The 23,613-nt window shown below is 39.8% G+C and overlaps 1 protein-coding gene and 2 long non-coding RNA genes across 5 annotated transcripts in view; 1 reads left to right on the top strand and 2 right to left on the bottom strand.

Annotated features, from left to right (window-relative positions):
• Nucleotides 1–11,431, bottom strand: part of LOC115857175 (uncharacterized) — a 28,362-nt gene extending 16,931 nt beyond the window's left edge. Inside the window, exon 1 of the long non-coding RNA XR_009563944.1 lies at nt 7,806–11,431. This is a non-coding gene — a long non-coding RNA (uncharacterized lncRNA). The remainder of the gene's footprint in view (nt 1–7,805) is intronic.
• Nucleotides 11,432–18,984: 7,553 nt separating this feature from the next.
• SYNPO2 (synaptopodin 2) overlaps nt 18,985–23,613 on the top strand; it is a 172,367-nt gene continuing 167,738 nt past the window's right edge. For all 3 annotated transcript variants that reach the window (XM_060298991.2, XM_060298992.1, XM_030863966.3), the window contains exon 1: nt 18,985–19,270. In XM_060298991.2, the coding sequence (XP_060154974.1) occupies nt 19,166–19,270 (105 nt within the window). In that variant the 5' untranslated portion in view covers nt 18,985–19,165. The remainder of the gene's footprint in view (nt 19,271–23,613) is intronic.
• The window catches only part of LOC132597334 (uncharacterized), a 78,308-nt gene continuing 74,955 nt past the window's right edge, over nt 20,261–23,613 (bottom strand). The window contains exon 4 of the long non-coding RNA XR_009563946.1: nt 20,261–20,380. This is a non-coding gene — a long non-coding RNA (uncharacterized lncRNA). The remainder of the gene's footprint in view (nt 20,381–23,613) is intronic.

Below are 23,613 nucleotides of genomic sequence, written 5' to 3'. Positions count from 1 at the left end.
GAAACAGGATAGATTTTGTTTTAATCAAATGTTTTAACTAATCTGTGAAATCGCTAAAATTTTACATTTCTTCACAGATCAACATAACATGAAAATTAGTTAAAAGAAAATCACTGAATTTCAGTGTAACATTTAAGCTTGTTTTTAATTTGCAGTTGAGTAGAATGCTGTCATACTAACAGAGTCATACGGATTTTTCTAGAACCACTTATTTGAATAACATTGATCATTATATCATAACTAAGATAACTTTAGAGTATTTTTATTTATTATAAGTAAAGTGAGTGGCTTTTTGCGTGGGTTTTTGGCTACCTTGCCATATAAAAGTAATTTGGGGAGAAACAGTGATTCAATAAAATTTCAAGAATCAAGAAGTGGTGGTGATTTCTTATTTAGCTTATATTTCTCTTGCTTTCCTTAGAATTTGCACCTCCACATAATTGAAAACCACAGGGCTTCCTGACCATTAAATCCTCAGGGTCAGGCTGGCTTTCCTTGCTTTCATTTCTTCCCTGCTGCACAGGCCCATGGGCTGTAGCCTTCTTCACCATCCTTTTTAACAGTGTTAGCATCTTCTCTGGTGCTTGCTGGCCTTTTGATAATCCTAGTTACATGATGAGAAGGATATATATAGTCTCTCCAGCTCCCACTTCCTTGCTGCCCTGAAATCAAGCATAGTAGATGCTTCCCATTTCAGAATTTTACTGTTATTCATTGTGGGATAGAATCTTGATAAAAATGATCAAAGAAAATCACAAAATTTAAAAAAACGTATAACATTTTTGGAAAAGACTTCATTTTTTAATCAGTTTTAAGTTCGCAGCAAAATTGAGAGGAAGATACAGAGATTTCCCATATAACGCCTTCCCTCACCCTTATAACATTTTAATGCCTTTTGTTCCCTCACAGTTTCCCCCTATGGCTAGAAGCCCTAGAAACTGAGGATTCCTACCTGCTCTTTATGTTGAGAGCAGATTTCATGTGTTCCTAACTTTCCTGTTTCTAGGCCCAAAGATCCCTTTCTTTGTAAAGGCTTGCCTTCCCTCCATAGGCCTGAAGATGCAAAATGAAAAGTGTAAGTCAGTGTTAGGGTACCTGTCTCAGCACCTTCCAGTCTTGACTCCTTCTCAATGGCCTCCTAACTCAAGATAGAACACATTCCCCTATGATGTTACCACACCTAGAAGCTTTCTTCGAATAATCATGGTTACTGGGGGTCTTGGGATAATATAAAAATAAATAAGCCTGAATGAGTAAAGCTTCAATTTTATTAATGCATAATGCCTACCGTATCATGAGGCAAAGGTTATGGATGTCCTTAGTTTAGCCCAAAAGTACTCATTTCATCAAGGTTTATGTATAAGTCACTGAAACCCCCTCCCTCATTCAACCTTTCAAACTTCTTCCAGTTTTAGTTCCCCCTTCCACCCCACCATAACCACTGGCACCCCATAACAATGGGATGGAATGGAAGCCTTATTTGGAGGCATGATGGAAGGGTGAGTTAAACTTTGGAAGCCAGATCTTTCCTCGTAATTAATATCAGTACACTAAATGAACACCAAAAATCCCATATACCATTCATGTCAGCTAGGGGAAAAGTAAACTCAAAATGTTCTAGGATAAAAGAATGTTACATTACTCTCCTGTTGAATAAATAAGATGATAGCTATAATTATGGCTATTCTATGTATTACTGGCTCTATTATTAAACAACTGAAAAGGCAAGTAAGAACACCAAAGCATCATGGAGGTGGCAACTGAAAGAAGCAGCTCTCCCCAATACCCTTCATAGGTTTGGGGCAAATAAAAGGAAGAAGTTGGAATTTATTAAAACATGGAAGTTTGAAAGGGGACCCGTGGGCCTGGGCCAGCTCTCTGAGGAGGGGTTGCTGCTCGGCTGGTGGTGGTATCATGAGACTGGTTCTGCAAAGTGTCAGAATAGCCACAGAGTGGAATCAAGGTCAGCTATTAGAAGAAACTGCTACAGGAACTGGAAACAATCCAGTGGAAGCAAGTCCCTTCTCTCTGCTCTGGCCTTGCGGTCTCTGTCCAGCGCCCTCTATTGGCAGACCTTATGAGGAGCTGCTGGCAAAGCAGAAACGCAGTTTGAGTCCCAGCTTGAGCATCACAGAGCCAATGTAGAAGGGTGGATTTGAAGTTGAGAGGCACAGTATGATAACTGCCATACTGCACACAGATCCTTGTGGGATATATGTAGTGGGTGGGATAGTGAAAGGATCAAAAAAATGATGATAGAAGGAGAATCAGGTTAGTAGGTATCAGAGGAGGACACAGGAGATTTTTAACAGTAAGTATTATGGCTAAAGGAAGACCATTGGTTTTACAGTTGAGATTTGGCTAGGAAGGCATTTGCAGAGAGTCATTGAAACAGATGTTAGATTATAATAAAGTGGACACAGTCGTGTTGACTACTCTTTCAATAATTTTGGCTGCAAAAGGAAGGAGAGGAATAGGGAATAACCTAAAAAGATAGCAGAGTTAAGAAAATGTGAATTTGAGGGGGAGGGGGGAAGGAGAACTGATAAGGCATTTCCTTGAAAAAGAGGAAATACTTTCTTAAAGATGGAAAAGAATGAGTGAAGTTATAGAAAAAAATATGTGGAAAGGAAGGAAGTAGACACAGCATTTGTAGGATGATTTTAACTAAATCATTAAGGTAATTGATGAGGTGCTTTTCTGAGGATGAATATGGCTGTGCTGGGATGGGGACCTGAGGGAATGAAGATGATTCAGAACACTTCATGTGTGGAATTTAATGGGGGCAGGAAAATTCCATACATCAGATTGAAAGAATCTAACAAAATGATTCCTAGAAAATGTCTGAACCAAACCAGGAATAAGAATTATATACACTCTGGGGTGTGTGTGTGTGTGTGTGTGTGTGTGTAAGATTCTAAGCCTCCAATTTCTGTAGTCCAGGGTTTTACAGCTGAGGTACTGTTGACATTTTGGGCCAGATAATTTTTCGCTGGGGACGGAGGGCTGTCCTGTGCATTGTAGGGTGTTTAGCTGCATCCTGGCCTCTACTCACTAGATGCCAGTAGCACACCATCTTCTCACCCACATCATGACAATCAAAAGTGTTCCCCAACATTGTCAACTGCCCCTCAGAAGCAAAATTACCCTTGGCTGAGAATCACTGCATGTTTAAATTTTCTTAGATTTATCTAAAACCATAAACTGAATTCAGTCATTTTCTTTCAAATGACTAAAGGCAATGAAAGATGGTGCTGTAATTGCATTGTTCTGTATCATTTAAGTCAAATGGCATTGTTGGTTAAAGACTAATGCCAAAGAGTATAATTTTAAGAGTATAGACCCAATTCCTGGCTGTACCTATTAGTTCCATTTTTGTTCAGTCACAGACTTCCCCTTTCAATACCTATGTTGCAAAAAAATGTATTATTTGTCACAAGGAGACTAGGACAAAGTGAATAAATGCATTGGTACAAATCAGTCATTCATACAGATCAAAAACAGTGTATTTATTAAAGATGGTCATTTACTGCATCTTTCTGTTAATACAGTTCCTCTTGTATCTTTTTACATTACACATGTTTACATTACATGTGTACTCTTTGAAATTCATTTGAAGAATGTAATAATTTATATTTGATATATATGTTTGATAATGTATAATTTGATAATAAGAATGCCTTCTATTTAATTTCTGTCAAAAGCAGATAACCCTTGAAATAGTTACATTTTCCTCCCCCTTCTTTCACAAGCAAAAACGAGGAAGAGGTAATTCGTATAATCATATGTCACAAATGTTCTCATACACCAAAGAAAGGAAATTATTTACTAGTTTAAAGTTGTTGAGATTAGTTGTCCTTGGACTAAAATAATATTTGTGTATGCTGTCTACCGAATACAGTTGCCCGTATGCTTCCACTTCAAAATCTTATAATTCTTATTAATGATTTGTTCTGCTAATCTTTAATGATGAACATCATTAGTCAGATGTTATCCCGAACTCATTTTGCATCTTGGATATTAATGTGTATGTATTTGTCTTTCCATTACTTCTGTGGCAAAAGCATGTTTACCATACTATAAATCTTATCAGTCTTTGAACAAAAGTTACTTAAAACCCTGAAACTGTTATTTTGTGATTTTGAGTTGCCACTGTACCTGGGTAGTATCTGTTATTTATTTGCTTGTCTCCTGAGGGTACTGGTAATGCTTAATGATTTACATCCCAGGGTTTCCTTAACCAAAACAATTTTGTAAGGAGACTAAAGGGTTTGTTTTTCAAATGAATGGTTATACTAACTAGAAATCATGGCTCTGCTTTACTGGGCTTAAAACAAAGTATCTCGCATCACTCTAACATCTGGATTTCATTTATTGCTAAGGCAGAATAAAATTGGTTTGAAAAGAGTGAAGTGAAATCAGTTTTAATGATAATGATCATTATCTGACTTTTTTTTTTTGACTGAAAATTTCCCTCCAAGTCAGGTTCTGTCATGTTTAACTTTGAGTGTGTACCTCATAGGAATAAAAGTTAGAGCAACCCAATCTATTCCTCTTCTACCTCTGACTTAAAAAACTACTTACCTAATGAAAAATGGAGTAAGAGACATAATCTTCCTAGATATTTTGGTGCAATGGCTCTGTTGGATTTCATATATATATATATATATATATATATATACACACTTGTATACACATGGAATGTGTATATACCCAAGTATGTATATATATATATATATATATATATATATATATATATATATACTGGCTTTAATTGCCTGCACTTGTTAAAACATTTTATTCCACCAAAAATATAATAGACTTGGTCTAGATTTTATAGCTTTTCAAACTGATTATCTAAATTCGGGTGATTCTTTAATTTTTAAAATGCATTTACAAATGGGATACATCAGAAACAATGTGTCTGAAGTATCTCACGCGTGCATTAAATTTTCCTATAATGACAACATAACATTACATTTTAAAATTGTCAACCTGTGCAAATCTTCATGCCTGTTTATGTATGCCTTTCAAAAAACTTTTCTTACATTTTGTTGAAATTCTATAGCTATCTGGCAGAACAGCTGTCTTGCTCAAACATTACTTCAATGTTTTGATTTTTAAAAAACCTACCTCTTTTTTTTTTTTTTTTTTTGCGGTATGCGGGCCTCTCACTGCTGTGGCCTCTCCCGTTGTGGAGCACAGGCTCCGGACGCGCAGGCTCAGCGGCCATGGCTCACTGGGCCCAGCCGCTCCGCGGCACGTGGGATCTTCCCGGACCGGGGCACGAACCCGTTTCCCCTGCGTCAGCAGGCGGACGCTCAACCACTGCGCCACCAGAGAAGCCCAAAAAACCTACCTCTTCATTAAAGATGTAAAGAAAGATTTTTTTCAAACACATTTAGAAGAAGTGTTTCACATATGATAGCTCTATTCCCAATAATCCTAAACGTTACTACTATCAGCACTAAAAAGGAAGAAAAAGATAGTAATGGGAAGAATAGAAATATGAAAAGAGAACTGGAAGTTATACTTTAAATAAACTTCTCCTGGCAGTTGAAGCTCTTGGAGGCTGGCATAATTACCCAAGTTGGAAAGATGGAAAGTGGAAGGAAATGCTACCCCTAGGGATACTTAAGGCCAGATTTGCCAAAGTGCTGGAAAACAAAATGCAGGAAAATCCCCTGAATATGTCGTCAGGGCAATGGCCTAAGTACCTCCAGATAACTTTCCCTGTTCACCATTGATGGGGTAAGAAGGCTCTGAGTCTGGTTTGCTCTCTCACTGATTCCAGCGTGACCTCAGGCAATTTGCTTCACCTGGCTGCCTCTTTCCCCTCTCCTCAGAGAATTTAGAAAATGACACTTGGTGGGACTTAATGTTTATAACCACTTCAAGATTTCAAAGAGAAAGTTATCAGAGATGGACAAAGTATAGTTCCTTGTCACTCTACATGATGGTAAATGAAAGTTGAAATCTGGAAATAAAGTCCAAACCAGGTTTAATATGTTAGTTTAAGTTTGCATTTACTGTGTTTCCATTTAATTCAATTTGATTCTATGCAATTTCATTCCATGTGTATTTATTAAGGAGCGACGATTACCTTCGGAAAACTCAAAATCCAGGGCCTGCAGAAATTGGTTCACTGGCCATCTTGGAAGGCAAAGGGGTTCCTCTACTTGAAGGACAGAAAAAGAATCTCCCAAATCCCTACGTGGTTCAGCAATTCTATTATATCCAGAGGTGAAGCTCAGTGGGAAAACTGGGAGACAGTACAGTCAACCCATCGGCAAACATTTTTGAGCTCCTAGTTGGTTGCAGAGGCTGTTCTAGATGCTGGGGAATTCAGACTGAAATTCAGTCCCTGGTGAAACTATGGAGGAAACCATGCTCTCTCAGGGCCTTATTTCACAGTTCTGGTAAAGGATATGACCCTATTTCTACTACTGTACTTCATGCTAAGAGAGTGAATGGGAAAGCATCCTGAACCGAAAATGGATTGACCACTACTAATAACAGTAACAACAAATATACAGCGAGAGCCTCCTGTGTTCCAGCACAGAGTTGAGCATCAATATACATCACAGTTCTTCAAAACAGCCTTTTCTTTTCCAAATACGAGGAACCTGAGGCTTAGAGAGCCATGGTAACCAGCTAGTGGGTGGCGCAAGTGCGACACAAACCCAGACCTGTCTTGATTCCAAAGAGTTATAAGGAGTAATGAAATCTGGTCAGCTGAACGTCTGCTCTCGTACTCAGTGGTGGCCCTTTTATTCTCTCTTTGCTCAGTTGTTGCTGCCTGTTCTGCAAATAATTAGCAATTTTGTATGAAATTCCTCACTTTTGTGGGAAGTCCATTGCACTGACCTACAATGAAAAGCTATTTCCTTCCAAAGACTCTGAGCTAAGGCATCTGCGTTGCCATCCGGAAAGGAACATCTTAGAGAGCAAAGGGAGGGGTTAAAGGAAAGATTTATTAAGCAGTTACTATGTGCCAGGCACTTGTTTAAAATTTGTTTGAAAAACAAGTGTTTAAAAACATTTCATTTTGGGACTTCCCTGGTGGTCCAGTGGTTAAGGCTCCATGCTTCCACTGCAGGGAGCATAAGTTCGATCCCTGGGAACTAAGGTCTTGCATGCCATGTGGCATGGGAAAAAAAAAAAAAATCTCATTTATTTCTCAGAGAAACTTCAAAAGAGGAGAATATCAAGGTTCAGAAAAGATAAACCATGCACCCAAGGCTGTGTAGAAAACAGTGGCAGAGCTGGGGTTTGAATTCACATTAAGCTCCTGCCTCTCCCCCGACCTGTGCTGCCTCTGAAAAAAGTATACTTACAGTATCTTGCTTGGTCAAATATTCTTATGATTTAAATAAATCAGTGAGGGACTTCCCTGGTGGCACAGTGGTTAAGAATCCACCTGCCAACGCAGGGGACACGTGTTCAAGCCCTGGTCCGGGAAGATCCCACATGCTGTGGAGCAACTAAGCCCATGCACCACAACTACTGAAGCCCACGCGCCTAGAGCCCATGCTCCACAACAGGAGAAGACACCTCACTGAGAAGCCCATGCACCGCAATGAAGAGTAGCCCCAACTAGAGAAAACCCACGTGCAGCAACGAAGACCCAACACAACCAAAATAAACAAATAAATAAATAAACAAACAGTGAAAACCACCACTACTGCAACAGCACAGAATAGATCTCTGCTCAAATATCACCTCCTCAAGACAAAAAGCTTCCCCTGAAGTAGCCAACCTCCCTACCCTACCCCTACAGCTTTATTTTTCTTCGTTGCACTTACCACCTTCTGACGAAGCCAGGGTTATTTGTCTTTATCGTCTGTCCTTCTTACTGGAATATGAGTGTCTAGAGGGTATGCATCTCATCTGACTTGTTAATTTCCATATCCATCATGCCTAGAACAGTGCCATCATGCCTAGAAATAAATAATAAACATTTATTAAATAAATGCATGAAAGCAGGTTTTTAAAGGCAGGGTAGATAGCAAACCTGCAATAGGTTGAAAGCACTATGTGGTTTAGTCTCGAAAAGATCACCTTGGTACAACAAATGCAGTGATTTGAATTAAATTTTTTTTTTCATAGGTTAAAAGTAATTCCCAACTTAAGAAATCACTACTCGTTATCTAAAATTTGGCTCAATATAAGGCTTCACTCAAGAACCCCATCAGCATTATTTATTTTATTAGGCATTTTTAATAGTACTTTATAGACATTTTGTCATTGTAAATGGAAATGTATTTACTTTAAATATTATTACCTTCCAGAAGCCTAAGGGCAAAGCAGACATTTTAATTTATCTTGCAAAGCTATGAAGTTAGAGAGAGGGTAGAAAGATTGATGAAAAATGAAAAGATCGGGCTTCCCTGGTGGCGCAGTTGTTGAGAGTCTGCCTGCAGATGCAGGGGACACGGGTTCGTGCCCCGGTCTGGGAGGATCCCACATGCCGCGGAGCGGCTGGTCCCGTGAGCCATGGCCGCTGGGCCTGCCTGTCCGGAGCCTGTGCTCCACAACGGGAGAGGCCACAGAAGTGAGGGGCCCACGTACCACCAAGAAAAAAAAAAGATCAGAAGAGAGACACCTAAATTACAAAAATAAAAATGTGTTAGTTTTATCTATGAACACCCCCCAACAAATTACCTGATAACTACTACAGACATCTCAAAATCCAGATAAATAACAATATTTTTATTAACTGTTTGATACACCTGTTTTTCCCTACATTATTTAGTTGAGTTCTCTTTGATTTCCTCAAAGACAAAGTTATATGACAATAACTTTGTAATATTTTTTTCCATTAACCTCTAGCATAGTTAATTAATACTAGTTTTTATTATTGATAATTGGCTTGCGCACCACATGGTTTATTACTGATAATTGACTTGCACTGTAACATGGTTGCAGGTTTGTGCCCAGAAACGTAGGAATTCTGATAAATTCTATTTTTCATGGTAGCCAAAAAAAGCATGGTGCATTTATAATTATATGCGCTGCATCATCTAGCATGTTCCTGAAAGGGGAAAGCTTCACATTTGACTAGGCATCAATAAGAAACTAATTCTTCACTGGCAATTTTTATATTTAGCTACTGAAAAAGTTTCCACAGACTAATTTGTGGTGCTGTACATGCCAACTTATGTTTCTCCTTTACTACCAAATACAGTGTCAGCACCCTAAAATGGGTTGGTGTTATGGTAAGACCTCTGACCCTGCCCTTCAGTGTTTCCACACCAGGCATATCGGCACAACACATAGGGGGAGTGTGCCTGGGAGCTGTTCATTCCTATGCTGGCGCAGCTGGCAATAACTTGACATGAATGTGACTGAGAACCACATAAATATATTCCACCAAAACCAAGCTGAACCAATCCCCAACTCATCTTCCCTTGAGCTGGATTTCGATAATGCTCTACCACCACTTGGAGGGGAAGTCGGAGTGAAAAAAGACAACAATCTTAACCAAATTCAGTTCAAGTATTTTACTTTGGCAAATTTTACAAAGGCATGTGAACATGTGAACACATTGCTGGTGTTCCTTCTGGGGCCTTGGAAGGGAGGGTCCTGAGCTTCTGCTTCATTAACTTCATGACAGATTCTCCTGTAATGGGTTCACATGTACTACACTTGCTAACCTCCATCTCTTTCTTTGCACTGACAAGGCATAGTTTTGCTCTCCCTCCCACTCTTCCTGTCTTTCAAATAACTGTCTCCTTATCATTCGTGTCTCAGCTCAGAGAAGCTTTTTCTGATCTCCTATGTGTATCATTCCCCTCACTCTGCCATGTTACCCTGTTCCTCTCTCTTTTTAGCTCTCATTTCTCTCTGAAGCTATTTTATTTACTTATTTACTGTCTGGCTTCTCCAGTAAAATATGGGCTCCAAGAGAGCAGGAATTTTGCCTGGAATGCTTATAGCTACACCACCTGAACCTAGAATGAGCATCTGGCACTCATTCATTCAAATGACTTTTGAATGAATGAATGAACTATATGCTTAAAAGCGCATAAATTAGCTTAAGAATATAATTTGCTCAAGAATATAATTTTACCATTTTAATCAAGTTACTCCAACTCTAGTCCCCCATTTCACTGTGCTGGCTGAAAGCCAATCTCAGGTATGGTTAGGGCTCCTTCCTCCCTGGGGTTTGCAAAGGTGTTAGAATTCAACAGAGGAGCAGGTCATCAGTCATTGCCCTCACTGGTCACTGAACTGTCCATGGTCTTGGCCAGCAGTCAGGTCCTAACTGCAGCTTCTGTGACATGCATGTGGCTGAGGAAGGTTGACAGGGATCGGGGGAGCCCTGCTTTTGGTGTTTGTCCTCCCTCTAAAGACCCTGCAGCCCTTTCCCCCGAGGCCTTGCCATTCTTTCCCTGACAGTAGCATGGTGGTCTACCGACCACTAGTCCCTCCTAGTCAGAACTAAGCCCCTCCCTTGCTTTTCTCAAAGGCATTGCTCTGGGACACCTTGCAAAATCATTTCATGGTGTTTAGACCTTATGAAACTGAGAATCACGGTTACCACCTTCTGTTTCTGCTCAGAAAAATCCTTGAGTTAAGGAAATTGTAAGGGTCTGACTACTTTCTTGGAATAGGAAGAATGTGGGAAATCTGAAGAACAAACAAAATTATCAAAATCTCAAAAGTGATCTTGTCACCTCCATTTTATATATTCTTGTATATTGGAAAGGAAACTAACCGGCAGTTTGGCTGACTGTATGCTGTGGCTCTCTGTTATGGGCTAAATTTTATCCCCCCAAATTCATGCATTGGAGTCCTACACACCAGTATCTCAGAATGTGACTGTATTTGGAGATAGGGGCTTTACAGGTAATTCGGCCTAATGAGGTCATTGGGGTGGTCTTCATCCAATGCTTGCCATCCTTATAAGAAGGGGAGATTAAGAGACAGACAGGTACAGAGAGAAGGCCATGTAAAGACACTTGGAGAAGACAGCCATCTACAAGTCAAGGGGACAGGCCTCAGAAGGCTCTGCTGACACCTTGATCTCAGACTTCTAGCCTCCAAAGTTGTGGGAAAATAAATTTCTGTTCTTGAAGCCATCCAGTCTGTGGTACTTTGTAATGGAGGCCTAGCAAACTGATAGACTCCCTGATGCTGCAAGGTTGGGCAAGGCAGCCACTCTGGGGTCTGTGTAATAGTAGGAGTTGTTAGCATGCATTCTTTAGCTCTGCAAGCCGCCGTGAGGGAACTTTAAATCACCAGCAGTAGCAACAGTGCTGGTTTCTCCCCAAACCACATTCAGCCTCAAAGCAAGAGCGGGCACGTAGATGCGCAGGGAAAATGCTTTCAGCAGGGCCTGGGGGTGTCTTCTTTCACACGGCTCCTTATCGCCTTCACTGGAATGCCGCAGAGCCCAACACCACCTGCTCGCATGGCATTTCACTCATGTGCATTCCAGGAAACAACACAAATACTCGAGTGGCAGCAGGCCCTAGCGGGGTCAGCAGATAATGAATTAGTGATTCTCCAATAGTCAGAGTTGCGTAACTGTTAAATATGAGTTCACAAATATTTATCCATTGTATCGATTATCTGTATATTTATTTTTTAACACAGAATGAAGTTCTGATATCTGTAATTCCAACCAGCATGTTGCCTCTTGCTGTCTTTGTCTGGGATATTCATTTCTTCTCGTATACACAATCTTATGTCTAATTGTTGTCAGTCATTTTTTGCAGGGAGAAAAATAAGACAATAAAAAAAATGCATTGTTTCAAAGCTCCAAATTTTAACACTGATTTTGGAGGGTATAATTTAGTGATAGTTCCAAATTATGATTGTACCTATGGAAAAATGGTTTTGTTTGTTTAAAAATATAAAAGCTATCAGGAAAATCTCATCTTTGATAATTCATTGACATTACCTTATATTTTTCCTTAAATTATCTTTAGTTTTTCTGATGTTTCAGATAATCCAGTACTATCTGAAATGCAAAAAAATGAAATATTTATTAGCAAAAACATAAAGTAGCAAAATGATATAGTCAGCAGACATCATGAGTCATAGCATTGTATTTCATTCCTTGACATTAGAGACAAATGCCCTCCAGTGTTTTGGAAAAGTCTAAAACTATTTTTTCTAATATGTTGATTTAACTCCCTCTTCATTGTCCTAAAGTACACACACACATGAACACACAGGCACATACATACATACACACCACTTTTATAAAGTATGCTTTTTGAAAATGAAACTTTTAATATGTATTTATCCTACAAGGACTTTAATCCATGTGGTTTCATTTGGTGATTCATTCAAATTTAACTCACATAAATATATTAGCTAATGTTGCAAGAGGCCTGCTACATTTTTTTAAAGTCCTTTTAATAAGCACCGAGTTTTGGTGTCCCAAAAGGAAAGAAAACTTAAACTTGGTTTCAATACTGAAATCATGGTGCATTTTTTTCAGTTTTGGTCATTCTAAATTTCACATAATTTTACAATAATGTTGTGAGATAATAAAAAATATATATTAGTCTTTGCTTCCAGTTCCTGACACAGAGCTCCTAAAACGCTTGTAATTTCCTGGGTGATAGGAGTGCCTTTGTTCTAATGAGGTGACTCTGGGTGAGCTCCTGGATGGCTCCTGAGTGAGGGCTGGTCACCAGAAAGACCAAGCCATGATTAGAAGCTTGGAATTCTCAGCCACACCCCACATTCTCTTGAGAAGGGAGAAGAGCTGAAAATGGAGTTAATGATTGATCATGTCTATGTGATGAACCCTCCATAAAATTCCAAAAGGATGGGGCTCGGAGAGCTTCTGGGTTGGTGAACACATAGAGGTGCTGGGAGAGTGGTGCCCTTGGACAGGCCGTGAGAGCGTCACACCCCTTCCCACCCACCTTCTCTTCCCTACCCATCTCTTCCCTCTGAATGTTCATCTGTATTCTTTAACATATCCTTTAATAAACTGGTAAATGTAAGTAAGCACTTCCCTGAGTTTTGTGAGCTGCTCTGGCAAATTAATCCACCCAAGGAGGGGAGTCTTTGGAACCTCTGATCTATAGTCAGTTGGTCAAAAGCACAAGTGATACCCTAGGATTGCAGCTGGTGTCTGCAGGGTGTATGAGTGGGGGTGGGAGGCAGTCTTGTGGGACTGGGCCCTTATCTCCTGGTAGATAGTGTCAGGATTTAGTTGAATTCTTGGACACCCTGCTGGCATCCTGAGATTTGCTTGATCCCCCTCCCCACAGACCCACACTGGAATTGTGATCAGGAACCAAAAGAAATGTTTCTTCTTTTTGTTGTGATGCTTTATTTTTCTCCAAAATTTAATATATTACTATGTTATTCATACTGAAGAGTAACATCTAGGTTTTTTAATAATTAGAAAGAGCCCATAGACATTAGCTCAAAATGGAAAGTAATAATATTTTTGAGTGAAAAACTGAATTCAAAAAATAAAAAAGAGGCACGAGCTAGGCATGGGTGGCCAATGTGAAATTATTGCAGAATAAATAATTCCTAATGGAATATTTTTGCTTCATAATATGCCTTGACAGTTCATGTTAGGCTCAGAAATCTTAATGTGGTGTCAAAATTGGGAAAGATAGTATAAATATTATTAGCTGAATGAAAAATGAAATGAATGAACGAATGAATGAATGGTAGTGTAAAACAGAGCATCTGATATAGTGTTAAATCATTTAAATGGCGCAGAAGTAGAGTTAGTCTAAGAAGATCATTTTCAAAACCACTTAAGTCACAGTTTTTTCCCTTAAGAAAATATTTATTTTTCTCTTGACGTGATTCTTAAATCCCAAATAAAATAAAGAGCAGGCTTATGTGCTTTTTGACCAGGGCTCTGGTTCCATTTCTCTACTAGTGTCTAAGTTTCACCCCACTGGGTCTGGGATTTAATTGCATCCTCTTTGCAAGCTACTAAGTTACCCTGTTACTGTTTCATGGATGCTGAAAGCAGATGTGAGACTCTTGGGTAGAGACAAAGAGCTTTATTACTCAGGGTGGAGCAAGCAGCATGAACATCAGCATGTTTACACTGGTTACCCTTGCCTCAGACTCCACAGGGTTGACATGATATGACCCAGATGCATGCTACACACACAGTGGGTTTGCATAACAGCTAAGGAATGCTAAAGTTAATGAGTCCATTGCTTTTATTTTGTTTTTGGCTAACAATCAGCTAACAAACTTGCTCCTTGTCCCAGGTTGAGAAATTACCACATTTCTCAACATTGCTTGATGCAAACACAACCTTGAGAAATAGCTCAGGAAAAGAAGCATTAGGATCTTGAATTCTGACACCCCTAGAAAGACATATAGGAGCCTAGACACCCATGGAGGACTCTCCCACTACCACCTTGTGGCGGTTTCATCCTTAAACTGGCTTCCCCCACTGCTATCAATATCCATGGGGGGAGGATATTGCCCCTGACAGCTACCTGGAAAAGTCTTGAGCTTCCCTGTGGCTGGACCTTATACAAATTAATCACTGGAACCAGAGGAATGTCCTTGACTTAGGCCTAGGTTTGTACCCATTCCTGAACTAATCTCTGTGTTACGGAGGAAAAATTACTCTGATTACTTAGATCATCCATGCTGCTGGGGTGGGAAGATCAATTTTACCTACTTAATAGCTACCAGTGGGGCTTCCCTGGTGGCACAGTGGTTAAGAATCCGCCTGCCAATGCAAGGGACACGGGTTCAAGCCCTGGTCCAGGAAGATCCCACATGCCGCGGAACAACTAAGCCCGTGCGCCACAACTACTGAGCCTGCGCTCTAGAGCCTGCAAGCCACAACTACTGAAGCCCGCGCGCCTAGAGCCCATGCTCCGCAACAAGAAAAGCCACCGCAATGAGAAGCCCGTGCACCACAACCAAGAGTAGCCCCCGCTCACCGCAACTAGAGAAAGCTGGCGCGCAGCAACAAAGACCCAATGCAGCCAAAAATTAAAAAAAAAAAGCTACCAATGGGGAAGAGGCAAAATGTGAGGAGGCAACAATTACCTACCTCACATGTCTCTAAGTCGTATAATTCAAAACTTTTGCTCTATTTCAGGTTTTTCCAAGTCAAATGAAGTGGAGAGAAAGAAAACTCTTTGGCTCTCTTTTCTATGCCTTTATTCTGGGAAATCCTATCTATTTTTCATTGTACCCATATTAATGGATCATCAGTTAAGGGTCAAGAACTGTATTAGGGGCTTCCCTGGTGGCGCAGTGGTTGAGAGTTTGCCTGCCAATGCAGGGGACACGGGTTCGAGCCCTGGCCTGGGAAGATCCCACATGCCGCGGAGCAACTAGGCCCGTGAGCCACAACTACCGAGCCTGCGCATCTGGAGCCTGTGCTCCGCAACAAGAGAGGCCACGATAGTGAGAGGCCCGCGCACCGCGATGAAGAGTGGTCCCCGCTTGCCGCAACTAGAGAAAGCCCTCGCACAGAAACGAAGACCCAACACAGCCAAAAAAATAAATTAATTAATTTAAAAAAAAAAAGAACTGTATTAGACTTGGGGATACAATTCTCAAAAAGTCAGAAATGACCCCTAAACTCACAGGCAAATAATCTAGTGAAGGATTCATTTTAAGAGACCATTAGGATGAGAGGGAAAAATACAGAGTGATGGTAGCACACAGAAGGAGCGCCTCACCTGGACATTGAGTGGGAAGGTTAGGAAAAGCTTCCTGGAGAATATGATATCTAAATCCGAAGCCAGAAGGATGAGCAGGAATTATCAGGTGAACTGTGTGTGGGCGAGGACTAGATAGCTTGGAAGAATGCCTCTGCAGATGGAAAAACAAAGCAAGTTAGAGAAACTAAATGTAGTTCTGTTTGTCTGAATCATAAAATTCAAGGTGAGAGATGAGGTGGGAGAAGTGAGGAGTGGGAGGGAGAAAATGTTATCTATGTAAAGGAGTTTTGACTTTTCTGAAAAACCTTGAAGCCTTTCAACGGAGAGAAAACAAGGTAGATACTGCATTTCAGGCATTTTACACTGGCTATTAGAGTGAAAAGTGAATTGAGGGTAGAAACGAGGCTGGGACAGAGATTAGTTAGGAGACTGTTGCAATCCAGCACAGAGATAGAAGTAATCATACCAGTGAAAATGGGATGAAGGGGCAAATTTGCCATCTATTTAGAAGTTGGATCCATAGGTCTTAATAAGTAATTGGAAGCATGAGATGAGCATAAGGAAAAACATAAGGCCTGGAGAAAGGATAGCAATAAGAACAGATTTTTTTTTTTTTTGGTTTAAAATGGCACATTAACATTTCTGCCCCAAAGGGGGAGGCACTTTTCCTTTTTTTAAAAAATAAATTATTTTATTTTATTTTTGGCTGCGTTGGGTCTTTGTTGCTGGCACGGGCTTTCTCTAGTTTCGGTGAGTGGGGGCTACTCTTCATTGCAGTGCTAGGGCTTCTCACTGCAGTGGCTTCTCTTGTTTTGGATCACGGGCTCCAGGCGTGCGGGCTCCAGTAGTTGTGGTGCACAGGCCCAGCTGTTCCGTGGCACGTGGGATCCCTCTGAACCAGGGTTCGAACCCATGTCCCCTGCGTTGGCAGGTGGATTCCTAACCACTGCGCCACCAGGGAAGCCCTGAACAGATATTTTTAATTCAGACAGCAAAGGTTCAGATCCTGACTCTACACTTAGCATCCAAGCCTGAGTTAATTACCAGCAAAAGGGAGACACTGATAACTACCTAGCATGGCTGCTTTGAGGATAAGTATACAAAGAAATATTTTAAAATACTATATGGCAAGTTCCTAACAGAATAAATCTCTAATAAAGTATAGCAGTATATCAGTTCCTCTTTCACTGTCTGAAAGAACTGGTTGGATGGAGAAGCTATTCATTGAGTGCAGCAGTCAGGAGCGTGCTGGCTGCAAGTAACAATAAACTAGACCTACAGCAGTTTAAAGAAGTATGGGTTATTTTTCTTGCACAATAAGAGAACTGGAGGTGGATAGCTATTGGCATTAATTCAGTCGGAAACTGGAGTCTTTGCTGTTATTCTTGGTTTTACCTCATGGTCACAATATGGCTGCCCCAGTTCTAGTCTCCAGTGTCATATTTACATTTAAGTCAGGGTTGAAGGGAACCATGCATAAGAGAAAGGTAATGGGTTAGTCCATTTTCCTGAGATGGGGAACATAGGAGGAGAAGACAGAAGTTTGGGAAGAAATAATGAACTTGATTTTGAATATATTGAGTTTTAGGTGTCTTGATATAGTCACATAGAAAGAGGTATAATGGGCAGTTAGATATACTGGCCTGGAGTTAACGAAAGATGTCTGGGATTGAAGGGGGAAGTTAAATTCTGTGGGGTGAATGAGAGAACACGTAGAAAGGGTCTACAGTGAGAAAAGGTGAGGTCCAGGACACAGCCCTGGCACAGAACACCAACATTTAATGGATGAGTAGAGGCCAAGAACTGCCAAAGGCAAGAGTGGTTGGACAGGCAGGAGCAGAGCCAAGAGCATGCTGTGTCCTGGAAGCCTAAGAGAGAAAACAATTAAGGAGGACGTGGTCAATAATATTAAGGGATACACAAAAGCAAGAAGGTCATAAGTGACCTTGCTGAGAGCTTTTCCTTTTGTGGGGACAGAAGCTAGACTGGAGTGGGTGAGAAGTGGAAGGGACAGGAGAAAGCAGAACGAACAAATGTAAAAAGTTCTTTTCTTTTTCTTTTGTTCTCAGAGTTCATATTTTAGGATGTCACTTGTAAAATTCTTTTTTTCAAAGAAAGATTTTTGGTAAAGTCAATTCACCTCTCTGAAGAGAAGAAAACTTGGGATGAGAATCTGGTCTTCATGACCTTCTAAAGGTCTCTTCTGGAGCCACCAGTCTCTGATTACATGGTCTTTCTTACTCCAGTGATGAGGCACAAATAAAATCAAGGACACATTTGGGTTCTGGGAGCAGGGCTGTGTAAATCTTCCTTGTATGATGCTTCCTAGTACTGAAACAGGCAGAGTCTGGAAGTCACTGGTCTGGTGCCACATGTAACACAAACTAACTTTCCCAGGCTCTTCTTTATTTAGTGTGTTTTTATGTGGATGAATGTCATGGAAAATAAAAGTATTATGGGAAAATAAAAATGTTCCATTTGTGCAATTTTGGGTAGGTCATATTCAGATTTAAAACGTTAAACTATTTTGGGCCACATATAAAATCAACTTTTATATTGGACCACCCAGACTCAGAACACTAGATGAAAGACTAAAAAGAAGAAACTTGTTGGTGACATCGTATTCAGTTGGCTGACTATTCAGGTTTAAGAAGTTTCCTTCCTGTTGAAGAAGGAAGAAAATGAAACACTTATTTAAATTTAAAATACTCCAAACCAGGCAATAGATGTAGTTATAAGAATGTAGCTTCCAGGGGGAAATAGTCTCTCCCTCTCTCTTTCTATCTGTCTCTCTTCTCCTTCTTCTGAACTATATAAGCACCAGTTCAGAAAAGCACTTTTCAGAGTACAAGGTTTTTGTCTTTTAAAAATAAATGTTTCGCTTTCTTTTATTTCCTGCAGATTAGTTCTGCAGGCTACAGACAGCAAAAGCTAAGAAAAATAATAATTTAACCCACTTAAACTTCTTTTTGTCTGTTTCAATCATCAATATGGTAATTCTCAAAACATTTATTTGAGAGAATCTAATCCTCTAGTAGTTCACTTCTCAGAGCTCATGTTTTAGGATGTCACTTGCGGCTTGGAGATTAAAACCTTCATCTGTCCTCTACTATTTATAGAATTATTCAGTGAAAGTTTTCCTATTATCCTTTCTTTTAAGGGTTGGGTTCTCTCGTTAGAGCTAGAGAACTTTTGTTCCCCTCCCCGCCCCGCATCTTGCCCCAAATGGGGGACATTCTCCTCTGTGTGAGGCTCTTTCCGTTCCTGAAGGTGGGCTGAGCAAAGGAGCGTGACGCAAGAGTGGGCTGTGCGCTTGATGCCTCCAGCGCCTCTGCCGCCTTGTGAAGGATCCCATTAGCAGCGCAAATTCGAAGCGGCGGCCGGGGCAGCAGCGGCTGCTACGGCGGAGGCTCTGCGCGCCCCAGTCCTGCCTCCCTAGCGGGAGCCCGAACCTCACGGCATAGCCTCAACCGCACCCAGGCTTCGTCTGTCTTTTCAAGCTCTTCATGTTACCCAGCTAAAAGAAGAAAATGGGCACCGGGGATTTTATCTGCATTTCCATGACCGGAGGGGCGCCCTGGGGCTTCAGACTGCAAGGTGGCAAGGAGCAGCAGCAGCCCTTACAAGTTGCTAAGGTAGGACCATCGAGGATGGGTTATCACGGTTCTGGGCTGGGAAGGAAGGAAGGAAAGCAACCTGTTGATGGTTTTTCAAGTTCTGATCCAGTAGTCTCTATATTAGTTTGATTTTGATGCTGACATTGAATCTTTCTAGGGTGTGGGTTTTTTTGTTTTGTTTTTTGTTTTTACCAAAGAAACTTTGGAGAGTAACATATAGCACATATGTAATTAATCAGCCATTAATGGGGAAGAAAGCATGCCATATTTTATTAGCTGAACAAAAGCCTACGTAATTAGCTTCTTCTCCGGCATCCAGCAAGACACTTGGGGACGTTTCTTCTAGGCAATATTAGAATCTGCAGTTGTTATTGTTTCATGTCACTTTCCTTGGCTCTGGCTGAGGAGAAGTGCTCAGCTCAGCATAACCGATTGGCTTGGCTTTTTTGGGGCCTCATAAAGTATTGGTAATGACATTTATTATACAGCATTTATGAGAAGCCCAATTTGGGGCAATAATTTTTAAAAAATATGATGAAGATGCCGTAAAATCTATTTGAAAGAATACTCTTTTAAGGAGTTGGCTAATAAATGCAAAAATCCAAGTACTCTGTTCTATCATGTGCATTCGTCTGGTTAGGTGCTCAAAATAAAATTTAAAGACACTGGAAATATATTTTAAGTACTTAGAGGTAACTTTGAAATGCATCTAATAATGATTTAAAATATTTTAGATGTTTGTGTTTCCATTATATTGCTTTTTTTTCTTAGCTCAATATGCTTACCAGTTTGCTTGAGGGGATCTGACATTGTCTAATTGTGATTCGGCTAAAACAAATGTTTAAATACATGAAAATAAGCAGACTTTCACCTGATTGTAATACTAAATTGAAGTACTATAGGAAAGAACATGTTTGATTAATTTCCTGTTTTATACTTACATTAAAAATGTATCTAGATCCTTATGAAATATATGGACCACTGGCCTTTGTAGTTATTCTTCTTTCCCTTTGGCTTTTTTTTTTTTTCCTTAACGTTCACTGTGAAGAAAGGAGTTTCTTTGAAATTTTCTGCGCCCAGGCTTCCATAGGAAAATCCTTTCATAATGCGATGGTGGAATCCTGCCACCTAGTGAAAATTTCAAACATCAGGAATGAAGCATGAAACGGGAGAAAGCAGAAATTTTTAGAACTGAAAAGTTCCTCAGAGATTCCCACTTCAACCCGCTAATTTTAGATGAGGAAAGAACCCTGAGAGGTTAAGTAACTTGCCTCCGGTCTTTGGTCTTCGGCTTGGAACTGGCAGAGTGATTAAAGGGTACGGAAAAGTGGTTGGTTTCACTGTGTTTCTTTAGGAGTGAATGGCAGCCAACATCAGACAAAATATTAATGTCTAATTCAGCGTATACAGAATTCATGAGACTGAAGTGGATTTGTCCCGGGTCTAGAATAGCCGTCGGCTGGCTCCCGTTACTGAGATTTGGGTCCTAATTCCAGCTCTGATCTAACTTGCAGCCGGGCCTGAGACAGATCACCCTTCCGGATTCATCTGATGTGTGTGTCTTTGTGTGTGTGTGTGCAGAGGGAGAGAGAGACAAAGATTTTGAGTGGGGTGGGAAAAGGAGAGAAGTACGGTGGAAACTGGACTCTACCATTAGTGAGGTTCTATGTTGCTCGAGTTTTCTACAGCCCTATTAGTGTACAGTTTTAGAATCATTTGCCTACCAGTTAAAATGTGGGGACAGGAGTGGCTAGAAGCTGTGATTCCTGGTGGCTCTTTCATAGCCAGACCTACAGAATAGAATGGGTTCTCCCGACTTCTTGATGTGCTTATTTCAAAGTGGAACCACTGTGTGATTTTTTGAAGAACTGAAGCAAATTGCTAGTGAAGGGTGTTTCGGAGGTGCTCCTCTGCTGATAGCATCTCTATTACCAGGATTCAAAGAGGCTCTTAGTCTGTATGAGGATCAAGAAATTTAGTCTTGCTCTCCCCCCATCTCTCCTAAAATACCCAGGAAATATATTTTTGGTTTTAAAAAGATCATTATATTAAAGCATCGGGATGTTTGCTTTAATTTTTTAGTTTGTGTTGCTATAAAGTTACTGATTTTAAAATATTATGAAAGCACCTGGATGTTTGCCTTAATTATAGTGTGTGTGTGTGTGTGTGTGTGTGTGTGTGTGTGTGTGTGTGTAAAAGAGAGAGAGGGATAGAGAGAGAGAGAGAGACAATAATCTATAGTTTTTTGCCACATGTAAAAGTGACCAGAGAGCCTTCTGAAGAAGGTATAATTTCTAAATTTCTTTGGCAATGCCCACTTTTCTTGGTCTGGTTTTATATTTAATTAAAACTTATTCTATTTAATTTCTTATTACTAGCATTATTTGTTCCCAAAAACCCTTGGAACAAAGTGCTTGTCAATTTCTACGTTATCAAGGCCATGGCCTCACGGGAATCACTGTTTTTCACTCAAAACATTAAGTCAACTCAATTCTACTAAAGGTCTCTCATTGAGATCAAGGTGAAGTGTATGTTGCTTGGCATAGATTTTCTTCTTTTCCAAGGACTGGTTAAAACTTATTAGAGCCAAGTTACCTCCAAGTAGGAGGATGAAGAGAAAAGAGACAGAAAGGCTGAGTAGGGGATGGTTGCTGGCAAACAAAATGCTCACAGTTTTGAAGAACATGCAAAAGAATAGTTTGGAAACGGAAGAGATTATTTTCAAGAAAAAGAAATTTTCACACAGTGCTTAAATCATGCCCCTTAAAATGGGTATTCTACAAAGCTGCTCTTTAGATAACAACAAATTTTTGGCTCGTTGTAAATATCTAGTGTTTGGATTTTCAATAATTCTATATAGAATGAAAATCTAGCAAGCTGAAATAGCAAAAGAAAAACTAGTCTAATATTTTTAGAAAAAGAAAAAAAAGTAATTCTAATATTATTAAGAATGATCAGAATTTAATAGCTTTATAATTCCCAGTAAATATCCTTCTAGTGACATGTTTAGTCATTTTTGAAAGATATTCAAATGTTTTTAGTATTTGGCTCGCTGGCTGAACTGTAGGTGAACCCCAACTTTTAAAGATCACTAACAGAAATATTAATAATAAAAATTTTCATTGACATTGAAGCTCAAGGCCATAAAATTCTGCTTTGTTTTCAAGATAAATTGAATTTCTAAAAGGCCCTAAATAATCAATAACATTGCCCTAGTTTTTAAATGTTTATATATCTTTTAGTTTCTGTTCTAAATATATGTGGTGAGAAGCAAACATTTCTAATACAGAGTCATAAAACAGTACTCTTGCAAGGTATATTTCCAAGACATCATCCACAGAAACAAATTTATTCAGACGTAATTACAACATAAAACCCCATTGTGTCTGTGCAGATGTCCTTATGAAAAGTATGTTAGCACTTTTATTTTACAAAACTCTTATTTGGAACATCTACTTACATGGCTATGTCCCTGGACATACTCTTGGAAAATCACTTTGGAAAATCTCCACATAAAGAAATGGGGAGAAATTTTTGTTTTGCAAACAGATCTTATGAATGATTCAGAAATAACTCACATTTTGAGAATCATGAACAAAAAATGTTTAGACTGTTTATTCTTTACATGTTTTAATGGTTGGAAATGGGGAACTTCCCTGGTGGTGCAGTGGTTAAGAATCCGCCTGCAAATGCAGGGTACACGGGTTCGAGCCCTGGTCCGGGAAGATCCCACATGCCGCAGAGTAACTAAGCCCGTCGCGCCACAACTACTGAGCCTGCGCTCTAGAGCCCGTGAGCCACAACTACTTTAGCCCGCGTTCCTAGAGCCCGTGCTCGGCAACAAGATAAGCCACCACAATGAGAAGTCCAGGCACTGCAGCGAAGAGTAGCCCCCCTAGCCACAACTAGAGAAAGCCCGCACACAGCAACGAAGACTGAATGCAGCCAAAAATAAATAAATAAATTTATTTAAAATAAAGAAATGGAAGCTTTCTTCAAAGTATAGACCACTATGGTACTTATTAAAATGAATTTTAATCCAGTTTCAAATAACTTTATTAAAATTTAGATGACAAATTACAATCATCCATTTTATGAGGCAAGGTGGATTTAATGATTCTCATCTATTATTGTATATCCTCTCTTTAAACGTTTGAATAAAAGTATTTAGGCAAAGCACATTCAAATACATAATTCATATCCCTTAGTGACATCAGTGAGGTATCTAAAATGTTTCAGATAGAATAATTCAAGAAACATAGCTATTTCTAAAGGGAAAAATAGGAAAGATTTTTATGTTTAAATATGTATATTTCAGGATAAATGCTCCTTACTACAAATGGAAACCTAGGAACATCTTT

This window comes from Globicephala melas, chromosome 5, assembly GCF_963455315.2.
Source record: "Globicephala melas chromosome 5, mGloMel1.2, whole genome shotgun sequence".
NCBI classification, from domain to species: Eukaryota; Metazoa; Chordata; class Mammalia; order Artiodactyla; family Delphinidae; genus Globicephala; species Globicephala melas.
This window is presented reverse-complemented; position numbering and strand designations above follow the sequence as displayed.